Source organism: Anser brachyrhynchus (genome assembly GCF_964034855.1).
Source record: "Anser brachyrhynchus genome assembly, chromosome: 3".
Classification (NCBI taxonomy): domain Eukaryota; kingdom Metazoa; phylum Chordata; class Aves; order Anseriformes; family Anatidae; genus Anser; species Anser brachyrhynchus.
The window spans coordinates 64,327,958-64,351,090 of NC_137696.1; the positions used below are offsets into that span (position 1 = coordinate 64,327,958).

The window sequence follows — 23,133 nt, forward strand, 5'->3', positions numbered from 1 at the left end:
ATACTTTCTTGAGAAGTAAAGACATTTAAACAAACATGTTTACATCTCTTAGAATACTTCTTCCAAGTTTTTGGAAGCCTGGGAAGCTCCTCATTTTTGTGCATTCCAGCTGTTGTTCTTCATACTCTTAAAATATTATGTATTTATTTTTCAATCTGTGCTCACTGCTTGGGAATTTTTTATGTTTACACCATTTTTGGCAATTGGAGATTGGGAAATGTTAAATCCCATGACCTGAAAATAATATTGTAAGAAATAATTCTACATCTTTGGATCAGAAACACTTCTGGACTCTTTATCAACAGGTTGTGAGCTTAATGGGCAGGGCTCTGCCCTCAAGAGACAGACACGCTCTGTCTCGCTCTGGCTTGGCCTTCTAGTTTGGCTTGGCCCATCCTTTGTGCAGTTCACATTTCTACTAGGACCAGTGGAAAAAATGAGTAAGCTTCTTAAGAGGAAATTGAAAGGAATGACTAAAAAGAAGAGCAGCTTTCAGATAGCAGGGAAACACCTTTATGAAAATTGCTTCCATAAAATGCACGCTACTTACTAAAACAAGTTTTAAAGTAACCCACAGAAGGTGGCTTTGTAGAGACAGTGAAGGAATGAAATGATGCCCTTTGAAAATGATGCACTTTTGCTCAAATGGGGAAACAAGTTGGAAAAAAACACTAAGTATAGCAAACTTAATATAAGCTTTAAGATGGTTCCCAGAAGAGTTTGAGGAGTACTTGCTGAAGACAGTACAAAAAAAGTATTCTCAAATGCTTCAGCGTCAGAGAGCAAGCTAGGGATCCTACGCAATCAACATGGAAAAGGAAGGCTTGAGAAAGATGCAGCTTTCCTGCTACGATCTTATGAAAGACTTTCATTAAGGGGGTAAGCCTGAGGTACTGCCTGAGTTCTAAGTTGCCACGAGAAGAGGCTTTAAAATAAGCTGATAAAACAAGTGGAAATGACTCATACAAACCTGTGATGACGTCTCAAGTTCTGAAGGAGCTCCAGTTGAAAAACATAGAGCTTGTAATTATGGTGTGCGACTTGTGACTTCAGTGGATGTTGACACAGTAAGAAGGAGTGATGATATTGTAATATTGGTAGGACAAAATACAAATACATTTCATGGACACATGAATAAAATCTGACAGTAGGGAATAGCTGACTGTTTTGTGTTTTTTTTTGTAGAGGTAAATCAGACCAAGATTTTGAAGCCCTTCTTTGAGAGGCTGTAGATCCATTTAAGATGGTATATTTGGATGTCAGAAAGCTTTTGACCAGATCCCTGACCAAAGGCTCTTAAGATCCAAAATGTCTGGAGCTGAGATCATTGTTCCCCTCAGATGAATGGTTTGTTCACAGAGTGGAACAGAAAATCAGTTTTGTAGTGAATCAAGGTTAAAAGTAGTAAAACATGCTGGTGAAAGGATTGCTCTGCAGTTCCTGTTTGAACTGGACTTTTCAGAGTACATGTCAACAATGTGATAGTGATGTTTGCCAATGTGCAGGCCAGTCAAGACTCTAAAGAAGTGACTGTAAAAATAATAAAAAAAAACAACTGTAGAAAGCCTTATGATACTAGGCACATGGTCAGTTAAAGGAAAGCTGAAGTTCAATAATAGTGAGTGCAAAGCAACATATGAAGAAAAGCAGCTCTAATTATGCACACAATATTAAGCGCTAAGTTCGTTGTTGCTATTCAGACTTCTAGTTAACTCAAGACTTTCCTGAAAATGTCTCTGGGTTGCTGACTGAGAAAGATCAGTCTTTATGTACCGTGTACTTACAATCCTGACGGTGTTGGCTGGCTTCTGGCAGGGAGATTTTGAGCTAAGCAGAGCTTTGATCTGATCCCTTTAGCTGTTGTGATCAAACCTGGGGTTGGTTTTGAAACTTGGTGAAGGTGGATCTGCTTAGACATTCAGTGAGGTCCCCAAAGTAGCCGAATATAAACCACGTTATAAGTGAAAACAGATTGTATTAAAATAAAAATTCAAATACTCTTTATAAATAGAGAAAACTTTAGGTCACTGAGGCAGAAATAAATAGAATACACAAAAGTAAAAAGAACTTTTGATCAACTTTCCTCCTGCCCCGTCTGCCTTCTAGGTGGATTGGTGTTTCCTGGTTCGGTTGTAATGAACTCAGCACCTTTGGAACTGTAGCAAATTCGATGGTTCTGTAAGAATTTAGGAGGATTTCTGTCCATCACCTCTGAGGCCTGGCTGTTTGCTCCTTCCTTCTCTAAGCTCTTTTGTTGGCACACCTGTGATTCCACAAGTACTTTTTTCCTGCCTAGTCTCAGTCACTTGAGAGAATGCTTAATCATTTAGTCATGTCTTAAAGGCACATAACTTGAATATATAAACCAAAATAATCACACAGGTACCATCACATCACTTATTTATTTGTGTAGGTGGCTGAAGAAATGCAGCGATGCACATCCACTGGACAAAACTTACAAGACAAAACTGAGTTGCTGCAGCTTGCATTGCTTTCTTTGACTTTCCCCGCTGTTGTCTTTGAAAATTGTTTAAAAGTATGTTAACGTTTGGTACAGGTCCTAAAACTTATCAGCCCTGCGATGTGCTCAAGCTTTCAGTGGAGCCTCATCAGTTACCTCACTGAGCTCAGAGCATTTTTTTTTCTAAATGTAAAGTTTGGAGTTGTGAAACTATTTAGTATTTCATGTTCTTGGCACTAGGGAGCCTGTTTCACTGGGATTGATACAGATGCAGTGAGCCTGAATATACTGAGGTTATTTTTAAATAAATGGCTCTTTGTTTGGTTGTCATCTTTTATTCTTATCTAATCCTGAGGTCCTCCCACATGCATCAAGCTGAGGGTGGTTTTTTTGATTGTTGGGGGTTGGAAACGTGATAGCATCACAGTCCTTTGTCATGGGCCAAGACAGTGTGTGTTTTGTTCAATTTCAAGCCTTCTCCTTTTTGATTCCTTCTCCAGTTGTTTTCAGATCATTGATAGACTGCCATGTAGTTTGCTGTGTTAGTTCTACAGGCTCCCCTTTTGTTTCTCCTACATTTCCCCCTCTGATTCCTTTACTCAACATCTGTAAGAATTTTCTTTGTGTTACCAGTTACTTGCCATCTTCTGCTGTTTTCTTTCAGTAAGTACCCTCTGTTTTGCTCCCATCAGCCTTGTAGGATAAAATCAAGAGCTTCTTTTCCCTTTGCATCCTTGAAATGTGGTGCAGTCAACAACACAGGATTTCACGTGGAGGCTGTGGTTTTAGAATATTGCGTGATCATTCTTTTTTTTCTCTTTTCCTTGTCTGGATGGCTCTTTGTGATGTTTTGTACTTACTTTTATGAGAACCATCTGAACCAATTAGCTGCAAGAGTTAGCAGGGATCAATCTGTACAGGTTTTTATAAGAAGCACTTTGATGCATAGTGGGAGGGACTGCAAGCTTTGTAATTCTCCTATGTGGCAGCAAAGCCATGACTCAATCTTAAGCAGAAGTAGAGGGTATTCAGTTGCATCCCTGCAGTTATCATGGTGCCTGTTGCCTCCTTTGTATAGGACCTAGTGATTTTATGGGGTGAAGAATCATCTAACTGATCCTGTGACTGCCCCTCCACCCCCAGTGCTCAACAGATTGACTTGCTCAGTTATCTCATCGGGTATCAGCCATGCTAGACCTGATACAAATGTGGTATACTACCAGTTAATAACAGGTAACTCTTCGAGTTTATCTGAAATGAAATCACGCCTTTGCTTAGTAGCATTTGTCCAGGTGTAGAAGTTGACTTTCAAATTCAAGACAAGTTTGACTCAGTTCAGCTATCCAAGGATAGCTATCCAAGAATAGCTATCCAAGGATATCCAAGATAGATTAGCAATCCAAGGATAGCTAAACATGGTACTATTGTACTTGAAGGTAACTTGCTGCTTTTGGGGTAAGTATTAAGTGCCCTAGTTACTTCTGTCTATGGTTTGTGCTACACAGCAGCCATAATGGGACGCTCACCAGCCTGCTGTGCCTGTTCTGCTGGGGGCGCGCGCTCAGAAATTCCCCTTCAAGCAGGTCCCAGGACTGGCTCTAAATTGTACTTAAGTGATGCAGGATCTCCTCTTCCATTTTGTAAAAATGAGACTACCAGACCCAGGATTACTGCAGGTGTTTAAAAACCCAAATTTTCTGGAGCATTGGTGTCACAGGTGCTTTGCTAACCCTGTCTTCCAGGGCTTGTGACGTGCGAGGTGCTGAAATAAGGATCCTGAACCATAATGCTCTATCCTACGCAGTGCTAGAAATTGAAAGTCTGTGGTAGAAAATAATCAACACATGTCCATTGCTTGTCTCTTAGTGTTCTTGCTTATACTTTGCACGTTAATAGGAGATTCTACAAATATTTTGCTTTTCCAACATACAGCATGTTTAATTTGCTCATGCAGTCAGTACCCTCCCTTCCTTCCCCATATCCCAGCCCCGGGTGCCTCTATGAAGCTCTTTTTCTGGCTCGCCTCTCCCAGCAGACCGGCTTGTCCAGCCTGGTTTCCTGCGAGGCCAGCCATTCCCCGGGGTGTAGGTGTTCTCACCTGAGTGGCTCCCATCGATTGTTTCCGGTCTTGGAGACGCGTGAGCAGCTCCTGACAAGTTATACTTGATTCCAGCGGTGCTGACAAGTCAGTGGTGCTGTGGTTTGCGCGGCTGAACCTGAACCATCATGCTGTACTGACGCGGTGCTGTCATTTCCAAAGCAGGTTTACTACCTTGTGCAGGCAGTCTCTGGGCAGAGGGTAAGATGTCCATGTAAAACAGAGAGAATCACAAAGAAGATACCCTCATCTACTTCATTTGCTCATTTCTGAAAGCTCACCCGATAGCACATTATCACGGCTTGGAGAAACCATCGTTATTATTGCTGAACGGAGAGCTGCTACTGCAGTATGAAAAACGCTCTGCGCTTAGACTTGCGTTCACATAAATTGGGTCTGCAGATATATCTCTGTCAGGAGTTTCTTTTAACGCCAAGTGGAAAGAAACCCTAAATATTGTTCCATCTCAGAATTTACCATTAGCAATTAGCTTTTCTTTTGTCTCCGTTAATTGTGGAATAGTGAATGCGAGGCAGCAACTGTGTGTTTAGCACCGATTAATCAGAAGATAGTGGCAAGCATAAACATTCGTCAGTTTTATAACTGCTCTGTTTGTATTCATTATTTTTCCTGGCAGCGCTACGTTATGCAGGCAGTATCAAAAAGTAGGGTGTGCATGCATAATACCTCACAGCATTCATTTAAACATTTTTCTCTGCCCTGTTATATTTTAAACAATGAGTGGGAGATGAACTTCGGCCACTGCGTTTCTTGATGACTAAAGGCATAGGTAATAGCCAAGGGAGAAGGGCTTCATACACTAAATGGGCACTTACCATTCTTGACCATGATCTTAAGTTTTAACAATTTATTAAGAAAGAGGAATTGGAGATTTTATATATGAAGTTCATGGTCTTTGTACATGTAGCTTAAAAAAAAAAGAGAGGATTTATGCTGCAGGTAAGAAACGTTGGTCACAATTTTAACATATGCCAAGCTTCACAGAGGTGAGGCCTTGAGCTTCTACCCCTTCTCAGGCAAGAAGGGTCAGGTCACTTGCCTCTAATTCTGTCACACATCTGCTTTCCCAGATTGTGTGACTGTTTTGAGCTATTATTGGTATAGATGTTAGGTAGCCTAATAACATGCAGTCTGACTGCTCGGTGGTTGTTGCTATGTCTGAGCTCAGTGTGTGGCTATCCAAGCAAATCTGTAAGTAGGCAGCTTTGTTGCTGATAGCTTGGTCCTTGTCAGCTAGAGCTTGGGGTGGTTTGTGAAATGGACACCAAGAGCTTGCTGAACTGTGTGCTGCTGCAGTTATGCTGCTCTGCTACCTCGGCCAGAGCTAAGCTCCCTTCTGTGTGTGTTACGCTCCAGTCGCATCAGTGTAGGCATGCCAGTTATTTAAAGAGACGAGAGAAGGCTGTGACTAGACTTACTTTATTGTTCATAAACTAGAAAGACGACAATTTATCATAAGATTTCTTATAAGGGTCTTCAGCTGTAGATGTCAAAGATAACTAAGGAAGAGCATCCTCATCCTGTTTTCTTTAAACAGTATCAGTGTATCTGTGATCTGTAAACAGAGAAAGTGACATTTAGTCTTATGCCCAAGACCCAAGTAAGGGATAAAACTTGCTCTTTGCTGCAACTTGTGGGGTCGTGAGAATTACAGTTCTTCTGCTTCCCTATCTCTCACTCCTGTTTTGTTCCGTGTGGTTATGTACCCACGCTGCTCATTAGTCTACTGGAGTCCAGACAGGTTCTTTGCTGTTACATAGATGTGCAAGAGCATTTGAAGTTAATTTTCAGTCCCTGGTCTCTAGAGTATTTCATACTGAGAGATTAGGTGTTGAGAAGACTCTACTCTTTCCTTCACTTGGTCAGCTTTTTTTAACTTGCCTTGAAATTGAAGCTGGAAATACTTTCATAAGTGGGTTTGTCTTATTCCACTGTAACTGTAGAGATGCTTCTACCACTTCTATTGAAATGACATTTTGTCACTTGTGAAATTATGTTTTCCAATATATGAGAAACATATCTTTTGCTGCAGTAGTCTGTTAGACTAATTTCATCTGGTGGAAGTGAGAGTCTGATAAGTGGTATTCCAGCAGTTTGTTTTGATGACCAAACGGTTCTTTTGCGCTAAGTTAACTTCTGGCTTCCCAGAACTGGTGAGAATTTTTATGGATATTCATTTGAGTTAGATTTGTCTTGGAAAACATCAGTCTTACTCAGCTTCGGTAAACCTCTAATCCTACTTTATGTAACTGAATTCAGTGTTAGCTGTCTTAGGTGCACTTGACATTACCTTTCAGGCTCTTTGTAGAAGCCACTGCCCTTGCTTTACAGACAAGGAGATGAAAAAGATGAGTGAAGATGGGTGGAGTAGCTAAAGTTTTCCCAGAAAATAAGCTCTTCATTTGTTCCTCTGCATTTGACTTCTGAATTTGACCAATGTTCTACATGCTAGTCTGTTTTTTGGTCAGAGGAGTTTCTCTTCTGATGTTTTGAAAGAAGATAGTAAGAAATGGGTCTGTTGCAGGAGTTTGATTAGGGGGTATATGTTGTGGCTTTATTTTTTTATTTTATTTTTTTAAATGGATAGACATCTAATCTCAATAGTACAGACATTTTCTGTGGCTTGTTAGAATTCCAAGTAAAAATTGGGCTTTTCCCCTTGGAAACTGTGATGCCAGCCCCAGAGGACCAGTCTAGATGATAGAAATCTTAGCTATGTCATAAATGAGAACTTCTGCTTAAGATACATACCCACTAGAATGGAAAGAAGATTCCACAGAAGTTGGACATATTCTTAAGAACATACTGCTTCATAGTGAGATTATCCAGAAGTCCTGGATTGCACAAAGTCTTAAAATATCAAGGAAAGAAACCACACTTACGGTAAAAATAAACAAATACTGGTAAAAAGCGTCATGATATTTTTATCTTAGTGTCGTTTTTCTTGCAAGTGATTACTCAATCACATGGTCCTTCCTTGTGCTTATTAAGTAGCAAAAGGCCTCAAGGCTTTTTTGTTTTGCGTATTGATCTGATTTGAGGGATTGGACAGGATTCAAGAACATTTCTTAGTGTGATCCTGAGTCAGATATGTTCTAACAATTGTATTAAATGCATTTGGCCATCTGATCTTGTCAGTAGTAAGTTTATTTGCATGTGTTTAAGGATTATTTCCTTATTCGTGGTCCTGGGAACTTGCCATTTTAACATAGGATTTCTCAAGTATCTTCTGTATACTGACTTCAGTCAGGCTCTATCAATTTGTGTTTTTTTTTTAAGTAATATTTCTCTTTCACTGTTAGTTTTGCAACTCCAGTAAGAACACATTATCTTGCAAGATTTGAGAATTAAGTCATGGAAAGTTGCGCAAATTTTCCTCCTGCTCAAGGTAACAGAAATGTACCGTATGCTTGCAGTTGCTGAGGATTAGATTTTTATGTCAATAAGAGAAGTTAAAAATAGAGCTTGTAACAACAAGTTGCTTTCCATGATGGAGTGAGTGACTGCAGCAGTTATCAAGAAAAGATTGACCAATGTCATCTACCATGGACTCCTGTAAGGCCTTTGACATGGTTCCACACATCCTTATCTCTGAATTGGGGAGAGATGGATTTGAAGGTGGACTGTATGGTGGATGAGGAATTGGCTGGATGGCAGCAGCCAGAGAGTTGTGGTCAATGGCTCTATGTCCAGGTGGAGGCCCATGGTGAGTGGTGTCCCTCAGGGGTCTGTCCTTGCACAGGTGCTGTTTAATATCTTTATCAATGACATGGACAGTGGGATGGAGCACACCCTCAGCAAGTTTTCAGGCGACACCAAGCTGAGTGGTGCAGTTGGTACAACAGAAGAAAGGGGTGCCATCCACAGGGTGCTGGACAAGCTTGAGAGGCAGACCCACATGAACCTGCTGAGGTTCAACCAGTCCTAGTGCAAGGTGCTGCACTTGGATTGTGGCAGTCCCAGACACAAGCACAGACCGGGAGAAGAGCTCATTGAGATTAGCCCTGCAGAGAAGGACTTGGGGGTTCTGGTGGATGAAAGGTTCAACGTGAGCTGTTAATGTGTGCTTGTGGCCCAGAAGGCCAACTGCATCCTGGGCTGCGTCAAAACAGATATGGCCAGCAGGTGGAGGGAGGTGATTGTCCCCCCTCTGCTCTGCCCTTGTGAGGCCCCACTTGGAGTGCTGCATCCAGGTCTGGGGTCTCTAGCGCAAGAAGGATGTAGGTCTGTTAGACTACAGAGGAGTAGTCTAGAGGAGGGCCACAAAATCTAAATCTGCCCCCCTTTTAGATATTAGGAGGAAATTATCTACTCAGAGGGTGGTGGGGCCCTGGCACAGGCCGCCCAAAGAAGCTGTGGATGCCCCATCCCTGGAGGTGTTCAAGGCCAGGCTGGATGGGGCTTTGGGCAACTTGGTCTGGTGGGAGGTGTCCTTACCCAAACAGTATCTAGTAGGAGTAATGTCATTCTTACTTGGCTTTTGTGGTATTTCCATTTCCAAAAATCAGTCTTTGTGTAGTTTTAGTAATGTGCTGCCTTTTCTACTTCAATAGAATGGAATCGGTGGAATCCATACTGCAAATATGTGAAATTGAGCAGAGGTTCTTAGAATGCAACTTACGAAACTTGTAAAGAACAGAATTTCATATTTGATTTTTGAGGGGGAAAAATCCCTTCTTTATACCACTTAGTTGCCTCTCATTAATCTCATTCTTGAAGAACATAAGCATGTATAGGCAGATGTCTGTTCTTCTCCCTGTGTCCCTCTCTTCTTTAGGTTTTTGACAATTTCCAAGCCTGTAAGCCAATTACAGTAAAATAGGACTGAAGAGTTGATGTCTTAAAAATGTTACTTTTTCACAAGCTTGGGAGACTCCCTTCTTGCCTTCCCAGTTGAGGGTATGGCCACAGGGCTTATTTAGTATCGAACGTCTTCATTATAGTTCTGAAGATCTAAGGGAATAGGCAAGGTGAAAGTTGTGGTTAGAGGTAGAATCTCTTACATCTAATTAGAGATTTAATTCACTCCAAGTAAACGAACTTCAGCTTTTTGCCAACAGAGCTTGTCTTGCTACCTGTCTTTTGTTGTAAAAGAATCCACAGAAGAAGGCAGGCCTGGAAACCAGGTGGCTTTTTTTTTCCTGCTCTTCACAGAACTACATTTTTCTTTTTTTGTGTGGAATTGAGTGAAGAAGGGTGCTTTGCAGGAGAGGTGGAGATGAGTCAGCTGATCCAATGAAACTTTTGCAGTGGAAATATGCTGCCTGTTATGAAAAAAAAAAAGCCTTAACCATCTCTGATATTTTGTAATTGCCTCTTGTTTTACTTTTACCTTGTTGTGCCTCTAGGAAAGTGAAAGATTTTTTTTAAAGAGAAATCACAGAAGATTACATTTGCTTTTTTGTGTATGTGTGTTTGTGTATGTGCTTAGGTCATGCAGATCAATCTACTATGAACAGAATTCTCAATGCACAATGAAGCTTTTAATTATCTAAGGGTTTCTACAGCTTTACATATTCACTCCCTCTTTCCTTCCCTTCTTCTGTACCTTGTCCTATTTTCTCTAGTCTTTCTATATGAATCAAAATAGATGTGAGTGGTAATTTATACTGGAATTCTACTTTTGCCTTGCTTTCAGTTTTGTTGACATTCTCTTCCAAAGTTCTAATACAAAATCTATACAGTATATTATGCAATCATGTACTTAATTACATGGATTTTTATTGCAACTTGCATTGAGGATGAAAATGCACATCAAATGCAATCTTTTTTTCCCCTGTAAGGACACCAGTCATCATACACAGTACAGATTAACTAAACAGATTTTAAACACATTTTATTCTCTAAGGCATAAAATGACCTTTTTGCCTTTTATTGATTATTGATGTCTTACAACTTTTTACCTGTGGAAATGAAGGTCTCATGGGGGGGGGGGAGGGAACAGTAATAAAGGGAGGGGAAGGAAGAGGAGGGGGAAAAAAAATTAAACCACATCCTGCTGACTATAGTCAAAATTCAGAGATAACTTAAATGGGGGAAACCCTATAGAACTCTTTCCTACTTAAAATCTAATCCTATTACCAAAGCAATTAAAAATGGCACAGAAGTATGTGGTTGTCAGAAGTATGTGGCATTCATTCACAATTAATTTTTCACTTCTTTCTGCAGATATTGCTGTTGTAGAGATGAGTGATGCCTTCCGTCAGCCTTCGTTGTTCTACCACCTGGGAGTCAGAGAGAGCTTCAGTATGGCTAACAACATTATCCTCTACTGTGATACAAATTCTGAGTCTCTGCAGTCACTGAAGGTACCTCTAAATGAAAAAATGGAGGGGGGGGGGAAAAAAAGACGCAGTTATCTAACTCTTGAAATAGGTTCTCTATTTCCATGGGAAATACAGAAGCCACTTGTGGTTCACAAAAGAATAGCAAAAATGTTTTGAGGCTTGGAAAACAAGTCTACAGTGAAGTGCTGAAAAATGCAGTTTAGTTTTCCCAAGAGAAAGATTTAGATGACTTTACCATGGTCAGTTAAATAGCTGGATGTTAAATAGCTCTTTATGGAAACATAATTTTGACAAATCTCAATTGAGAACTTAAATATGTGGTTTTGTCATTCAAGAGAATTACTTGTATTTGGAGTAAATTGTTACAGTAAGAACAACTGGTTGAGAATGATAGCGTGTAGAATAATCCTTATATCCTTAGCTGCCTTGTGAAGTAGGAATTTTCTGGTCAGACCTGACGAGACTATGGGATTCTTGTGCTGGAGATTACTGACACTGTAGCAGAGTTAGTAGAAATAAAACTTATGCCTGTTTCTCAGGACCAAGGTTCACAGTATGGTAGGTTAGCTTAAGGCAAGATAGAGGTTTAAAATAATCCATAGGGCTGTGAATTCTGGCAGCCAAGTTGACACTTGCTTCTTCCTCTGCTAGAGGTTTGCTAACTTCCACAGGGATGGGGGAGGGCAAACAACTTGGATGGAAGTATTTTAAATTACTTCCACTCCCTCAGATTCATTGGCTGTGATCAGGAGGTGTTTTATACTACTGCACTTAAACTCTAGGCATTGCTGAAAAGAAGCATTTTAGTAAGCAGCTTGGTGAGTCACTGCAATCTGGGCACTGCCGCCTCTCATGAATGATTTGCTTCTACTGCTTCTGGTTAATGCAGGGTATTTGTTTTTGATTCTGCCCAACTATTCGCAGCTTGGTTCTCATGTAGGGAAGAAACACCTTGAACTTGGTTTCTGCCCACTGCACCTCCCTCCAGATGATCTTGGCCAACAGAATTGGTGGCAATCCAATTCCTTTCTTTTTGCAACACAAAGAGTATACAGATAAAAATCCTAAAAATAAAACTGCTAATAACAAAAGACCTATATTTGGATTGAATGTAATTATGCAAGTATAATGGTCTAGAATACAAGCAGAGCAGAATTTCATTGTACTGTGTAAGGAGCCAAATAGCCAGCTCCCACTGAAAGTTCACTTGGAGTGGTAACACCACTTGGGAAAAAATCTTACTAGTTTGAGCTGGACTTTGCAAACTGGTCACATGCCAGGTTCCCACTGATGTCGATGGAATCTGAATCCTATGCTGTGAGACTTGGATGTCCCAATTGCCACTGGTACAGTGCCCATTGAAAGACTCGGAATCTGTGCCCATGGTTTCTTTTAGCTTTGAGTTGGTCCTGTGCTTCTGCTCTTCAGTTGTTTGCAGAAAAATCACCAGAGATTCACAAGACCCCTTCCCTGTTATTTAGTTACTTCCTCAAAAAAAAAAAAAAAGGAAAAAAAGTTGTGTGCATGCACGAGCATCTTTTGAGGCAGTGTTTGTTCCTGTATTTGTTACAGCCGGCGGTTAGACTTCGAAGCACTGCATGAGTGTGCAGTGTACTTGTTGGCTTTTTTCTCACATACAACCTTTGTGTGTATGCTGTTTTAATCTGGTATATAACAGTGAGTTAAAAATGATTAAGGAAATGGGGGGGATTGCAGCATATGATTTAACTGGGGTATAAGGAAACATAGATGAACCTTTGAACAGCAAAAGTTTACCTATATATGTATGTGTACACACATTTATGTCCCATGTTTGGAAAACTAGCAGCAGTCCTGTGTGAAACACGTCACTTCATCTGGGGAAAGAGCAGTTGCATGTGAGCCTGACATATGCGACAGAGAAAGCATGAGGTGCCTTGGCTCGGCCCTCTCCGTTTTTTAACGGTGTGGCATACGCTCCTCAGTGGTCACAGTGGCAGCAGTGTGATGTAGCTGTCTGATAAATCTGGCAAGGTTAACTGTTGCTGGTAACAAAACTTGGTGGCAAAAATTCCTGAAAGTGAGGTCACTGTCCACAAGCGGCTTGCCCTCAGGCAGATCCGTGGGCTGTACCACCGAGACTGCTGTGCAAGACCCATCTCTTTCCATCCATATGTGCTTTGGATTCTTGTTCCCTGCAATTTTGCATTTAAAAACTGAAGATGTATTCTTTGCATCAAACTTACTAAAGCGACATGAATTTCACCTAATTTGAGTAGCTCATGGTTGACTTTCAGTGCAAGTTGGGAATATTTTAAACTTCCTAGAAATACTGCTTTTACTGTTCTATTTTACTGTTTACAGTTTTTCTGTGGGCAGCGAAATGGTAATGATAAACTTAACTTTACAATTGTGAGTATACGTTATGTATTAACAGTCAACTTTTGGACAGTCTCTTATAGGAGTACATGTGCTTCTGTGCATATATTACAGGATGTATGTATCTACTTAGTGATATAACCTTTTTGTCTCTCCTGAGACAATACTCGATTTCTGTTGATTTGACAGGCTTAGAAAACTTCTATCAACCAGCCTTTTCCTGTCATGTCAGTATACGTTAATATTAGCGAGTCATACTGATCAGATATCTTCCCTGGTAGTTGTTCAATGTTGTCAATGTCTTTTTTTCTTCTTCTTCTAGGAGATTATTTGCCAGAAGAATAATGTAAGTATGACTTCTGTGTGCCAGTTGAATTCTAGGCATTCCATACTTCTGTGGCATTCAGTGTTGTTTATCTTATGTTTTCCACTTGAATCATTTAACACTTTCCTACTGTGTTTTACAGAGTTAGATGCAGAATTCTGGAACTCCTAGCAGCAAATCTGTGTGTATCACTTTGTTGCTAGGTACCAGGCTCACTTTTTACCTTGCTTCTATCTGTGGTATTTTCTTTGCTGCCTTTACTTGTCTGTCATATTTTTTTTCCACACACCATTTTCATCTGTCCATTTTTTTTCCTGTTGTCTTTTTCCATACAGTGTTCTTCAGAGCTTTTTTTTTGAAACTCCATTGAAATAGAGTTATTTGCAAACTGGTGCTCATTTTAGAAACCCATGGCTGCAGCTGTGAAAATAGATATATTTATAGAGGGTGTGTATGTATTTATTTCTAGAAGCAAAGGGCTGGAGCCTGCTAGCCCTGCTGCAGTGCTGGTCCCAGTATTCTGTCTGTGCCTGTCACTAAACTGTAGGCTTCTACACCTCTGCATCCCTTTGGTTTCTGAGGTTGGCCTTGCAAATCCCCCTTTCCTTTTTTACTCTTAAGCTCGAGGTGAACAGACTTCTGACTGTGAGAACGTCTTTCATGTGTTTCTCAGTGTGGTTTGTTCAGGAGCAGCGGGGTCAGTCACATCAGGATACGCATTTGGTATGCGGAGTTCTTGGCTTCGCCTGGGGAGGTACTGGTAGCCATATATGTTAGGGTATAATTTTGTAGCAGTTAATCAGTGGTTTGCAGATATCCTGAGGAGTTAGTGGATGCTGTAAAACTCATATATTTGAATAAACTTTTGAAGGGGCATATGAAGTATTTAAAACTCAACCAATTTCTAAAGTTATTATGCAGTCTCTATGGCAGTTTTAACACTGAGATATTCTGTTTTTTTGTTATGTTATTTAACATGGCAATTCATGGATTAAATACTGACTTCTATCTGTATGAAACAAATCCCTTTGAAAAGGACGCAGTTATCTACTATAGCTAATAGAATTTCTAAAGACCTTAAATCCAGTGTAACCTTCGGCCCTAATGTTGCATTTTAAATTGTGTAGTATCTTTAGATTTTTTTTTTTTTAAAAAGGGAAGTGCAAAGCACATTCCATAGATTTCTGTGCACCTCTTTAATAAAAAGTGCTTTTCAGAGATCCACAGAATGCTGTGAATGCTGTGTTAGACTAAAAATATCTAGCTTTTCTCCAATGAAAATGGGGTAGATGATCGGTTAGGTCTTTACCCAAAACAAAACAGAACAGTGAGCTTCTTGTAAACTTATTTATTGCATATTTCTTTCTTCCTTTGACCCACAATGACAGAGATCTAGGTAAAATGTTGAGTACTTAATATACAGTCTGTGTGAGAGCAGGGGAAACAGCTCTCTTAGCAGGAAACCAGCAGGATATGGCTTGTGCACTAGAATAAAGGGGAGATGTTGTCTTGTCCTATTTTTAAATGACGGTCCCTGAAGCTCAAGGAGCAGTATGATAACTTGGCCTTTATCTGTTTGAGAATGAATTGTTCCGTTTTCCATTTAAATTTAGATAGGTGGCTGTGAAACTGTCATTTATCACTTTTAGAAACGTTTCGATGTATGCCACAAAAAGAATGTGTTCCTTGAGAATCTCAGATGTTTTCAAGCACACCCACATAACATGTTTTCTGGGAGGAAGTATTTTCCCAGTGATTAGAACAGGGAAGTCAGTAAAACTGGCTTAGCAACTCTGCAACTGATTTTTTTTTCCCTTTTTTTGGCACGGATTCGTGCCAATTCCTGAATTTCCTCAGAAAAGTTACCTGGAAATAGAATTTTCAAAATGTTGCTGTGTACCTAAGTACTGAATATAACTCCAGCTTCATAAAGATCACGTTTGTTCACAAATCCTCAGACTTGCATAAATTGGTATAACAAATGGTGATGATCCCCCCACCTTACTAAAAATAGGTACGTGAATGATTGTGATGCTGCAAATACAGGAAAAATGAAATTGGCATATGAAATAGAACAGGATTTTAGTCATGCAGTTCTAGAAAATGTGTTTTAATAGCATGCAAACACCAACCATAACAGTACGATGGTATCCTTGGCACCAGTGGATTAAAAAGGCTGCAAAACAAGTAAGTGTCTGTGTGTGTGTATTTATCTATATATAGATCTGTCTGACTGAAATGGCTTGTGTTTACTTTCCCTGAACCTTGTCTTCCTAAAAGTGGTGGGGAGGAAAAAAAAATCCATTACCAACTGTTTTGTTCTTTGTTCTGACTGGATTTTTGTTCTTCCCAGTAATGGTCAATACAGCGTTGCATAGCTAGGATAAACCTGTAAGGGCAGAGCAGTGAAAGATAACGTAGGCTCATTTCCTGTTATATGTGGTTTTATAGCTGTTTGGTTGGACCTTTTCCAAATGTTGCAGTAATATCAAAAAAAAACATACATTTTTACAGGGAGTGATACTCTGGCAGGAGGCAGTTACTTTGATACTTGAAAGCTCAAGTTTAGTTTTTGCTGTTATCTGATTTTTGGGGTCAACCAAGCAGCAGAGCCATTCTAGAAATTACTAGTAAAGAGTTTCAGTCATAAAGAGATGTTGGTATAAAGGTTACAGTACGTGGTTGTACTTTGCTTGTTTTTAGCTCACCGTTTTTTTTTTGTTGTTGTTGTCTTAGTTCTGTCTGGCTTGAATCTTGTTAACTTTGGAGAAAAGCTGCAGGTCATGTTCCAAACGGTGATTTACTGATTTTTGTTTTTTAATATCAGTACTTGCTGAATCTGCGGAAGTTTAATGTGCTCATAATATACGTACGGTTTGCAGCCAACCTCCATAACACCTTGGCGGTGTTTACCTTTCGGTTCAGGCTTTCTGCTTGCACCGTGCATGGCCTCAGGAGTTGCCAGGGGTGTGATCCTACCTGACAGCTGCCGGCCTGAGCAGAACAGAGGTTAGGACCGAAGGGGAACCGCTCTGCTAGGCAGCTGACGCTCAGGGTTAGCCATTAAGCACTAAGATTAATGCTGTATGGCCGGGAACGCTTATTAGTGTCTTCCTTTTCTGTCATTCAGAGGGATCAGACTGTGTAATTAACACTGGTTTTTCACAGCCCTTCCTAATGATGGAACTGCCTCTTGCTTAGAGCACAGCTTGGGGGTCAGCTTGGTTGTGCTCTTTCAGCAGCAGTGTGAAAAGCCTGACTGAGGCATGCCAGTGACTTTACCAAGCTTCGAGCCTCCCTATAGGTACCACTATAAAACTGCAGATCCCATGGGACATGTTTAGCTGTTGGTCTCTCTCTCTGTAGAAGTAGAGAGAAATATTTTTAATATTCCTCTCCCCACTAGCAAACTGTTTGGGAACAGTTTGATGGTTTTGGTATCCAAGCGTGTAGAAATGTGATATAGTAAATATTCAGTAAATATTTCATTGCTAATGACAGCTGTGTTATTTGATGTTTGTGATACATCGCTATCTCTTGCTCATTCTTTCATATTTTGTATTTATTGATATATTTCATACATACTTCCCTTGAAAAAATAACTTTTTTGGATATGATGTAAATATGATGTAAGGATGTATACAACGTATGCTGATTTTTAACAAGCCTTTAGGGTGTGTCATGGCTGCAATAGATTGTTGTTGCTGGACATGAAAAGAAAATAGAAACTATTTGAAAGAGTGGACCCATTTTGTGTGCTTTAATTCGTTTGAGGTGTGAGGCCTACTTACATTCCTTTTCAAATCAGTAGCAAGGCTGTCATTCATTTGAGTGGGATTTGAAGTAAGCCCAAACTGAGCCTGTATTCATTAAAACATCAGCACATGTTGATTTACTGTGTGTTTGGGGATGGAGGGAATAGATTTAATAACTTGTTTTAGGATTTTGCCATCTGCTACACGCAACACCGTGAACAGTCACAGAATTACCTTTAATAAAAATCTCATCAAAAGACTTGAAGTAAGAGCAGATATTCCTCAAAAGAACTGACAGGGAAAAATGGGGAAAAGGCCGATCTTAATTAAAGGAGAGTCAGCAGGAAGAACTGTTCCCACTGTGAGAGATGCTAGTTATTTTTATTACATCGGATAATTTTATTTTTAAAATAAATACGTTGGTGGATGCTGACCTGATGGGTAGGCAAGTAGGTGGGATTCTGTCAGATTCTCCCATCCAGAAGTAAACCATCTAGAAGTAAAGGATCATGGTTTTGGTTTTCAGGGTTTTCTGTTTTCTTCAGCGCTTCTCGTCTTTGAAAACAGCCTTCTTCTGTTTATGGATATTTGACTGCTAAATGGTTCCAACAGAGTAAAATAGAATCTCAGGGGTTAAGAGGATTGAACACTGTTGCATTCTTCAGATTTTCCAGAGTTTCTCCCTCCTTTTGAAGTAAAATTCAAGATCGGAGAATTATTTGAGCAGAACTCAAATGTTCATCTGTATAGCACCATGTCTTAGTCTTCAAAACTTTCAGAGAAGAGTGTTCTTTACCACACTAGGTATCTTTGTGGGGGTGAGAATAGTGTTCACCTTATTGCGTAATGTTCTTTCTAATAAGATATGGTCTCCCAACTAAGTTTCCCAAAAGGCTGTGCTTTACACAAGCAACAGTTCCATATTAAAAAGGGTATTGGCTGGCTTGTATTCTTGTTGTGGTGATCAAAATAAGACTACGTGCTATGTAGTTTTCTTATCCCTCTTAAAAACAAATAGGTGAAATACTCATTTACTTTCGCAAGCAGAGAAAGGGTACCGAGCAAGAAGGAAATGCTTATTGTTCCAATGAGCAGTGGGCCTACCTGGGAGCACTTTGATTTCAAATTCTGTAATGGTAGAGCTAATTAGACAAGCTTATGGCTGTGTTTAAACTGAAGGTACACATAGGCTGGAATTGTTTAATTTTGTATAGCAAGCTACAAAGGGACACTAGAAAAATATGTAGCAATTAAAACATCCATAAAAATGAATTGCAATTTAGTCACTTCATGGTAAACACTTGCGTGTGTATAACTGGCTCCGAGCAGAACTCCTGTTTGCCAACCAGTCTGACTGATTCGGTGATGGGGCTGTGATGCAGATTTTATTTCAGAAGGTGACCTGATGCTGCCAGGCACTGAGTTTGCGGGCCTAAAGCCTTCAAGCTAGGTGTTTGTGTCTCCTAGATATAGCTAGTTCAGCTGGTCTGGGAGATGAGGCTGAGTTTACCTTCTGTAATGTCCTGAGGCTTTCTTGTGGCTGAGCTACAGAAACCCTGTGTGCACGCCGGTGGTCTGCCGCAGCCCTGATGCTTTCAGTAATGCCTTCGGGCTTGCAGCTCAGGTGACCTCCAGGAACTTCAACTTTCATTAGTGTATTGTGAGCTTTTGAACCATAAATAATAATGATGGGTTTACAAACAAGGATTGCTGGGAAATAAGACTTCTAGCAACTCTTGTCGATTTTGGGGTCTCTTCTCACATGCTTTTGAAGCCCTTTTATGTTACTTGAATTTGGAAAAGGGTTCGAGTGCAACTAAGGACACTGCAATTGTATTTAAGTTGTTCTCCCTCGTTTTTCTTGAATGGCCCGGTGCTATTACTTGCATTGTACATTATACTGTGAGTCAGAGTAATGGATCAAAGGAGAACAACGCTTCTGTCACGGGTGCTCAGCAAGCTTAAAATCAGGAGTGAAGCTAATTAGGCTTAGGAAAGAATATCAGTTTGTGAAATCAGAGTTGGGGTGGAGTGTTACAGGGCAGATTTTAATAGGGTAAGTGGAAAATGTTTAAAATTCCAAGTGGAGTAATGGGCTGTAAACAAGTCAAAATCGGAAGAAATATGTGAGCAGGTAGAAAGAGTGTGTCGGAAAGTCCAGTAAAGTTAGTGTAGCCTACATTTTGACCAAGATGGGGAGAGAAGAAGTAAAAGCAGCTGAGATGGAGGTTGTGTAGTCTGGGAATGAGGAGAGAAGAAGTTCAGACTGTTTCTGGGAGGAAGGTTTAGAGCTGCCTGGCACTGGAACCACTGGAACAGTTCTTCAGCTGCTGCCTGGCAGCTCGGTCCCCTCAGGCTCCTGTCCCAATTGTTGCCCAAACACAGGTGTAATTTGTGTCTTTGTGGTTAGAATTTGTGATGGTGACAAACGTTTTTCTCCGTAGTAGGAGACCCTGGACTTTATTATATGAGAGCAGTCTTGCCCTCATTGTTATCTTATCTTCTTCCTCCCCCCGCCCTTAGTAAATAATACATAACTTGTTTGGTTTTTTTCCGCTTGTGTCACCTGAGCTACTGCATCTTTGCCTCTGTCAGGTTCATCTGATAAACATCTAGTGTACCCTTTAGATAAGAAAGTAAAAATTAGATCAGTATTTGTTGTATTTGTTAACTTTACTGCACGTGGTGGTGTTTTTTTTCTTCAAGCCGTTTTCCAAAAGAAGTGAATATTAAGAGCATGTACTTTTTTTCTCCTCTACCCTCTTGCTGTATCTGCCTGTTTCTGTCCGATGAATTTCAGCCAAATTTGAAAGATTTCAGGCAGATCCCCAGAAACATAACAGTCTGGCTTAAGTTAACATCCAAATTAGTGCCCTGACTGAGGGAAAGGCCTCTGTTTCCACCCCACTAGACACCCGGAGGATCAAGGTGAGATTCTGCCTTTAGACAAGTACCTCAGAAACCTGGGGGCATGTGGACAACAGTGAATTTACTGCTCTTTTTGTATTCTGCTTCTGAAGGCTTCTGCCTTCTGTAGCAGGCTCTATAACATAAACGGCTTTTTTTTTGGTCTCAGGTAAGAGGCAAAATGCATGTAAATTAATTTTTGCTGGCTCTCTTGTTCCTCTGAAATGGATACATACATACTTCTAGACAAAGTACACTCAGGATCAGTTTCTAAGAGCTCTGAAGTAGTAGTCTTCCTGCTTGTAGGATTATTTATGAAGAGTTCAGTGCTGTCTCTGTAGGTGGCCTGACCATTACACTAGAATAAACTTCGGGTTCTGTGGATTTCAAAAGCTGGAAACATCCTTCTTCAGAATTGATTTTTCTTTAAGAACTATGCCAGAGGTCTGAGAAGCCTTCCTGCAAGCAGTCTTGAATTTATTTTTAATGTACTGAATAAACATTAGGAAGTAAAATATTTGCCCGAGGATATCTGTAGCTACTTCACCCTTTCTCTTGGCTCTGATCTCCCAACCTCTTTCCTTCATTATTAAAAATAAATAAATAAATTGAAAAATAGTCTTCCTGTGCTTAATAGCGGTTCCTGTGCCAGTCACTGCCCACCCTTGCCTTGTAATTGCGGAAACCAGTTCCAGTAAGTTCAGCGCTGCCTCTCTGCTTTTGTCTGTGGGGCATATTAGGCTTTACCAGGGTCAAATATTTGTCTGTTCACTCTTGAGAGCATCTAATAGTGTAACAGGTGTAATTAAAAAAAATAATAAATCATTCTTACACTGTTCATACCTAATCTCAGATCTGTACACAAATTAATTTTTACTGACAAATATGTACGCATGTTTATACAGTCTAGAGTACCTCAATCCTTCCAAATTTTAAAAATCTAATTTTACGCGTTAAAGTGTATGCTTTATGCATGCAGCTGGTTTTGTGCTTTTGAAAACTATCCAGTCACTGCTGCTTCATTGCATGGAGCCCAGCTTGCCAGAGGAGTGTCTGAAGTGATCCTGATTGCTGTATTGACTTCTGGGAGAGCAGAAGAAGCTGACTGGAAAGTAGTTAGCCTTAGAAATAATTCAGGGGTGCCAAAATGTATCTCAAGAATTGTTTCCTTACGCTTTTCTTCCTGGGCTGCTTGCCACTTCAGTAGGGGAGTCTGAGCTTCAAAACCAAATGGCAGCACTCCTCCTGATTCCGATGGTATGCTGTTTTATAGTTGGGACCTTTCAGAACCGCAAATGTTCAGCAAGCTTTCTATGGGCATAAATCTGTACTCACATACCGCAGGCACCAGACGCCTTGTCTCCTTCTTTCCTGGAAGATAAATGATTTTTTTTGCAAAGTATCTGTCATACATTGATATATGGAAATCAATACAGTTTGGCAATTCTAAGACATTCTGTAAGTGATTATTCTGAAATATGTATAGGTTTAAATCCTGCTTAAGGTTGCTATGTAGCAGAAAATTTCATTTGTCTTTGTTAGGCTAAATTATTTGAGTTGTTTTGCAGTTCATGTGTGGATTAGTTTTTCTCAGTTTTTCTGTTGCAGTTTGTTATTGTTTTTAACGTTTGTGATATACATTTCAGATGTACATTGTTTGAGATGAAAATTGAATTTATGTAATCCTAGGCTCCATATGTAAAATCTTTGTCCCTTTGACTTTAGCAAGTGTAATTTTGTGTTTGGTATATGCAGTTGTTTTATGTTTAGGCTTGCTAAACCATAACTGCCTTAACCATTGCATCTTGTTTTCTTACAGATGTGCACTGGTAACTACACATTTGTTCCTTATATGATCACTCCACATAACAAGGTGTACTGCTGTGATAGTAGTTTTATGAAGGGACTAACAGAGCTGATGCAGCCCAGCTTTGAGTCGCTGCTTGGGCCTATATGCTTACCTTTGGTGGATCGATTTATTCAGCTATTGAAGGTGGCACAGGCCAGTTCAAGGTGAGTTGTCTTTTTGTACGTCTTTGTAAAATTCATGTTTCTGCTGGCAATGTAAGTGTCAGGCTCGTTCTTCAGGATGATGAGATTTTTTTGTTGAGACAAATTGATAATGAAAATTTAGTTTGACCAACTCTCCCCACACTGATACTGCTCTATTAATAAATGTTCCACAAAGGTACTGTGGTAGAGTTGCAGGGCCAGAAAAGCAAATGCAAGGGACCTGTCCCAAATTGCTAACATGATGTTGTTCCTCTCCAGCCAGTACTTCCGGGAATCCATTCTTAATGACATCAGGAAGGCTCGTACCCTATACACAGGCAAAGAGCTTGCAGCAGAGCTGGCAAGGATTCGGCAGCGAGTGGATAATATTGAAGTTTTGTCTGCTGACATTGTAATAAACTTGCTGTTGTCCTATAGAGACATCCAGGTATGTATCTCATACTCAAAGATCATTTAAAAATATATTAAATTTCATTCTTAGTGGAACGTCTAGTGTATTTTGCACAGATTTGCTAACAAACTCTGAATAATAAACAGTAGTAAAAGTCCTTTAGGGTATCTTCACATTCTTTTCTACTTTACCTTTAGTTACGTTGTTTTATAGCATGCCTTTATACTTCTATATGCTAGTGTGCCTTTACACTTCTGTTCACTCCTCTGTGTCAGTGTTACTATTTGATGAGCAGCCTTTACTGTGTCCTACTTAAAGGCTATGTTAGCATTCTGCTGTTGATACGTATGTGTTCTTACTGTGCGTGTGCTTTGTCACCATGCTTATGATATTTCTCATGGCAACATAACATGTTTATATACATTGCAGTTTCTCTGAGCAGAGCTAGTAATCACTTACATTGTAATCCAATTGTTGCTGCTTAATCATCTTGAAGGTTTTTTTCTTTAACTGTGTC

At 40.0% G+C, this 23,133-nt stretch overlaps 1 protein-coding gene across 2 annotated transcripts in view; it reads left to right on the forward strand.

Annotated features, from left to right (window-relative positions):
- The window catches only part of MAP3K5 (mitogen-activated protein kinase kinase kinase 5), a 101,705-nt gene that overhangs the window by 20,010 nt on the left and 58,562 nt on the right, over positions 1–23,133 (forward strand). For both annotated transcript variants that reach the window (XM_080585921.1, XM_080585922.1), the window contains exons 2-5: positions 10,749–10,888; positions 13,548–13,571; positions 22,032–22,225; positions 22,484–22,652. In XM_080585921.1, the coding sequence (XP_080442047.1) occupies positions 10,749–10,888; positions 13,548–13,571; positions 22,032–22,225; positions 22,484–22,652 (527 nt within the window). The remainder of the gene's footprint in view (positions 1–10,748; positions 10,889–13,547; positions 13,572–22,031; positions 22,226–22,483; positions 22,653–23,133) is intronic.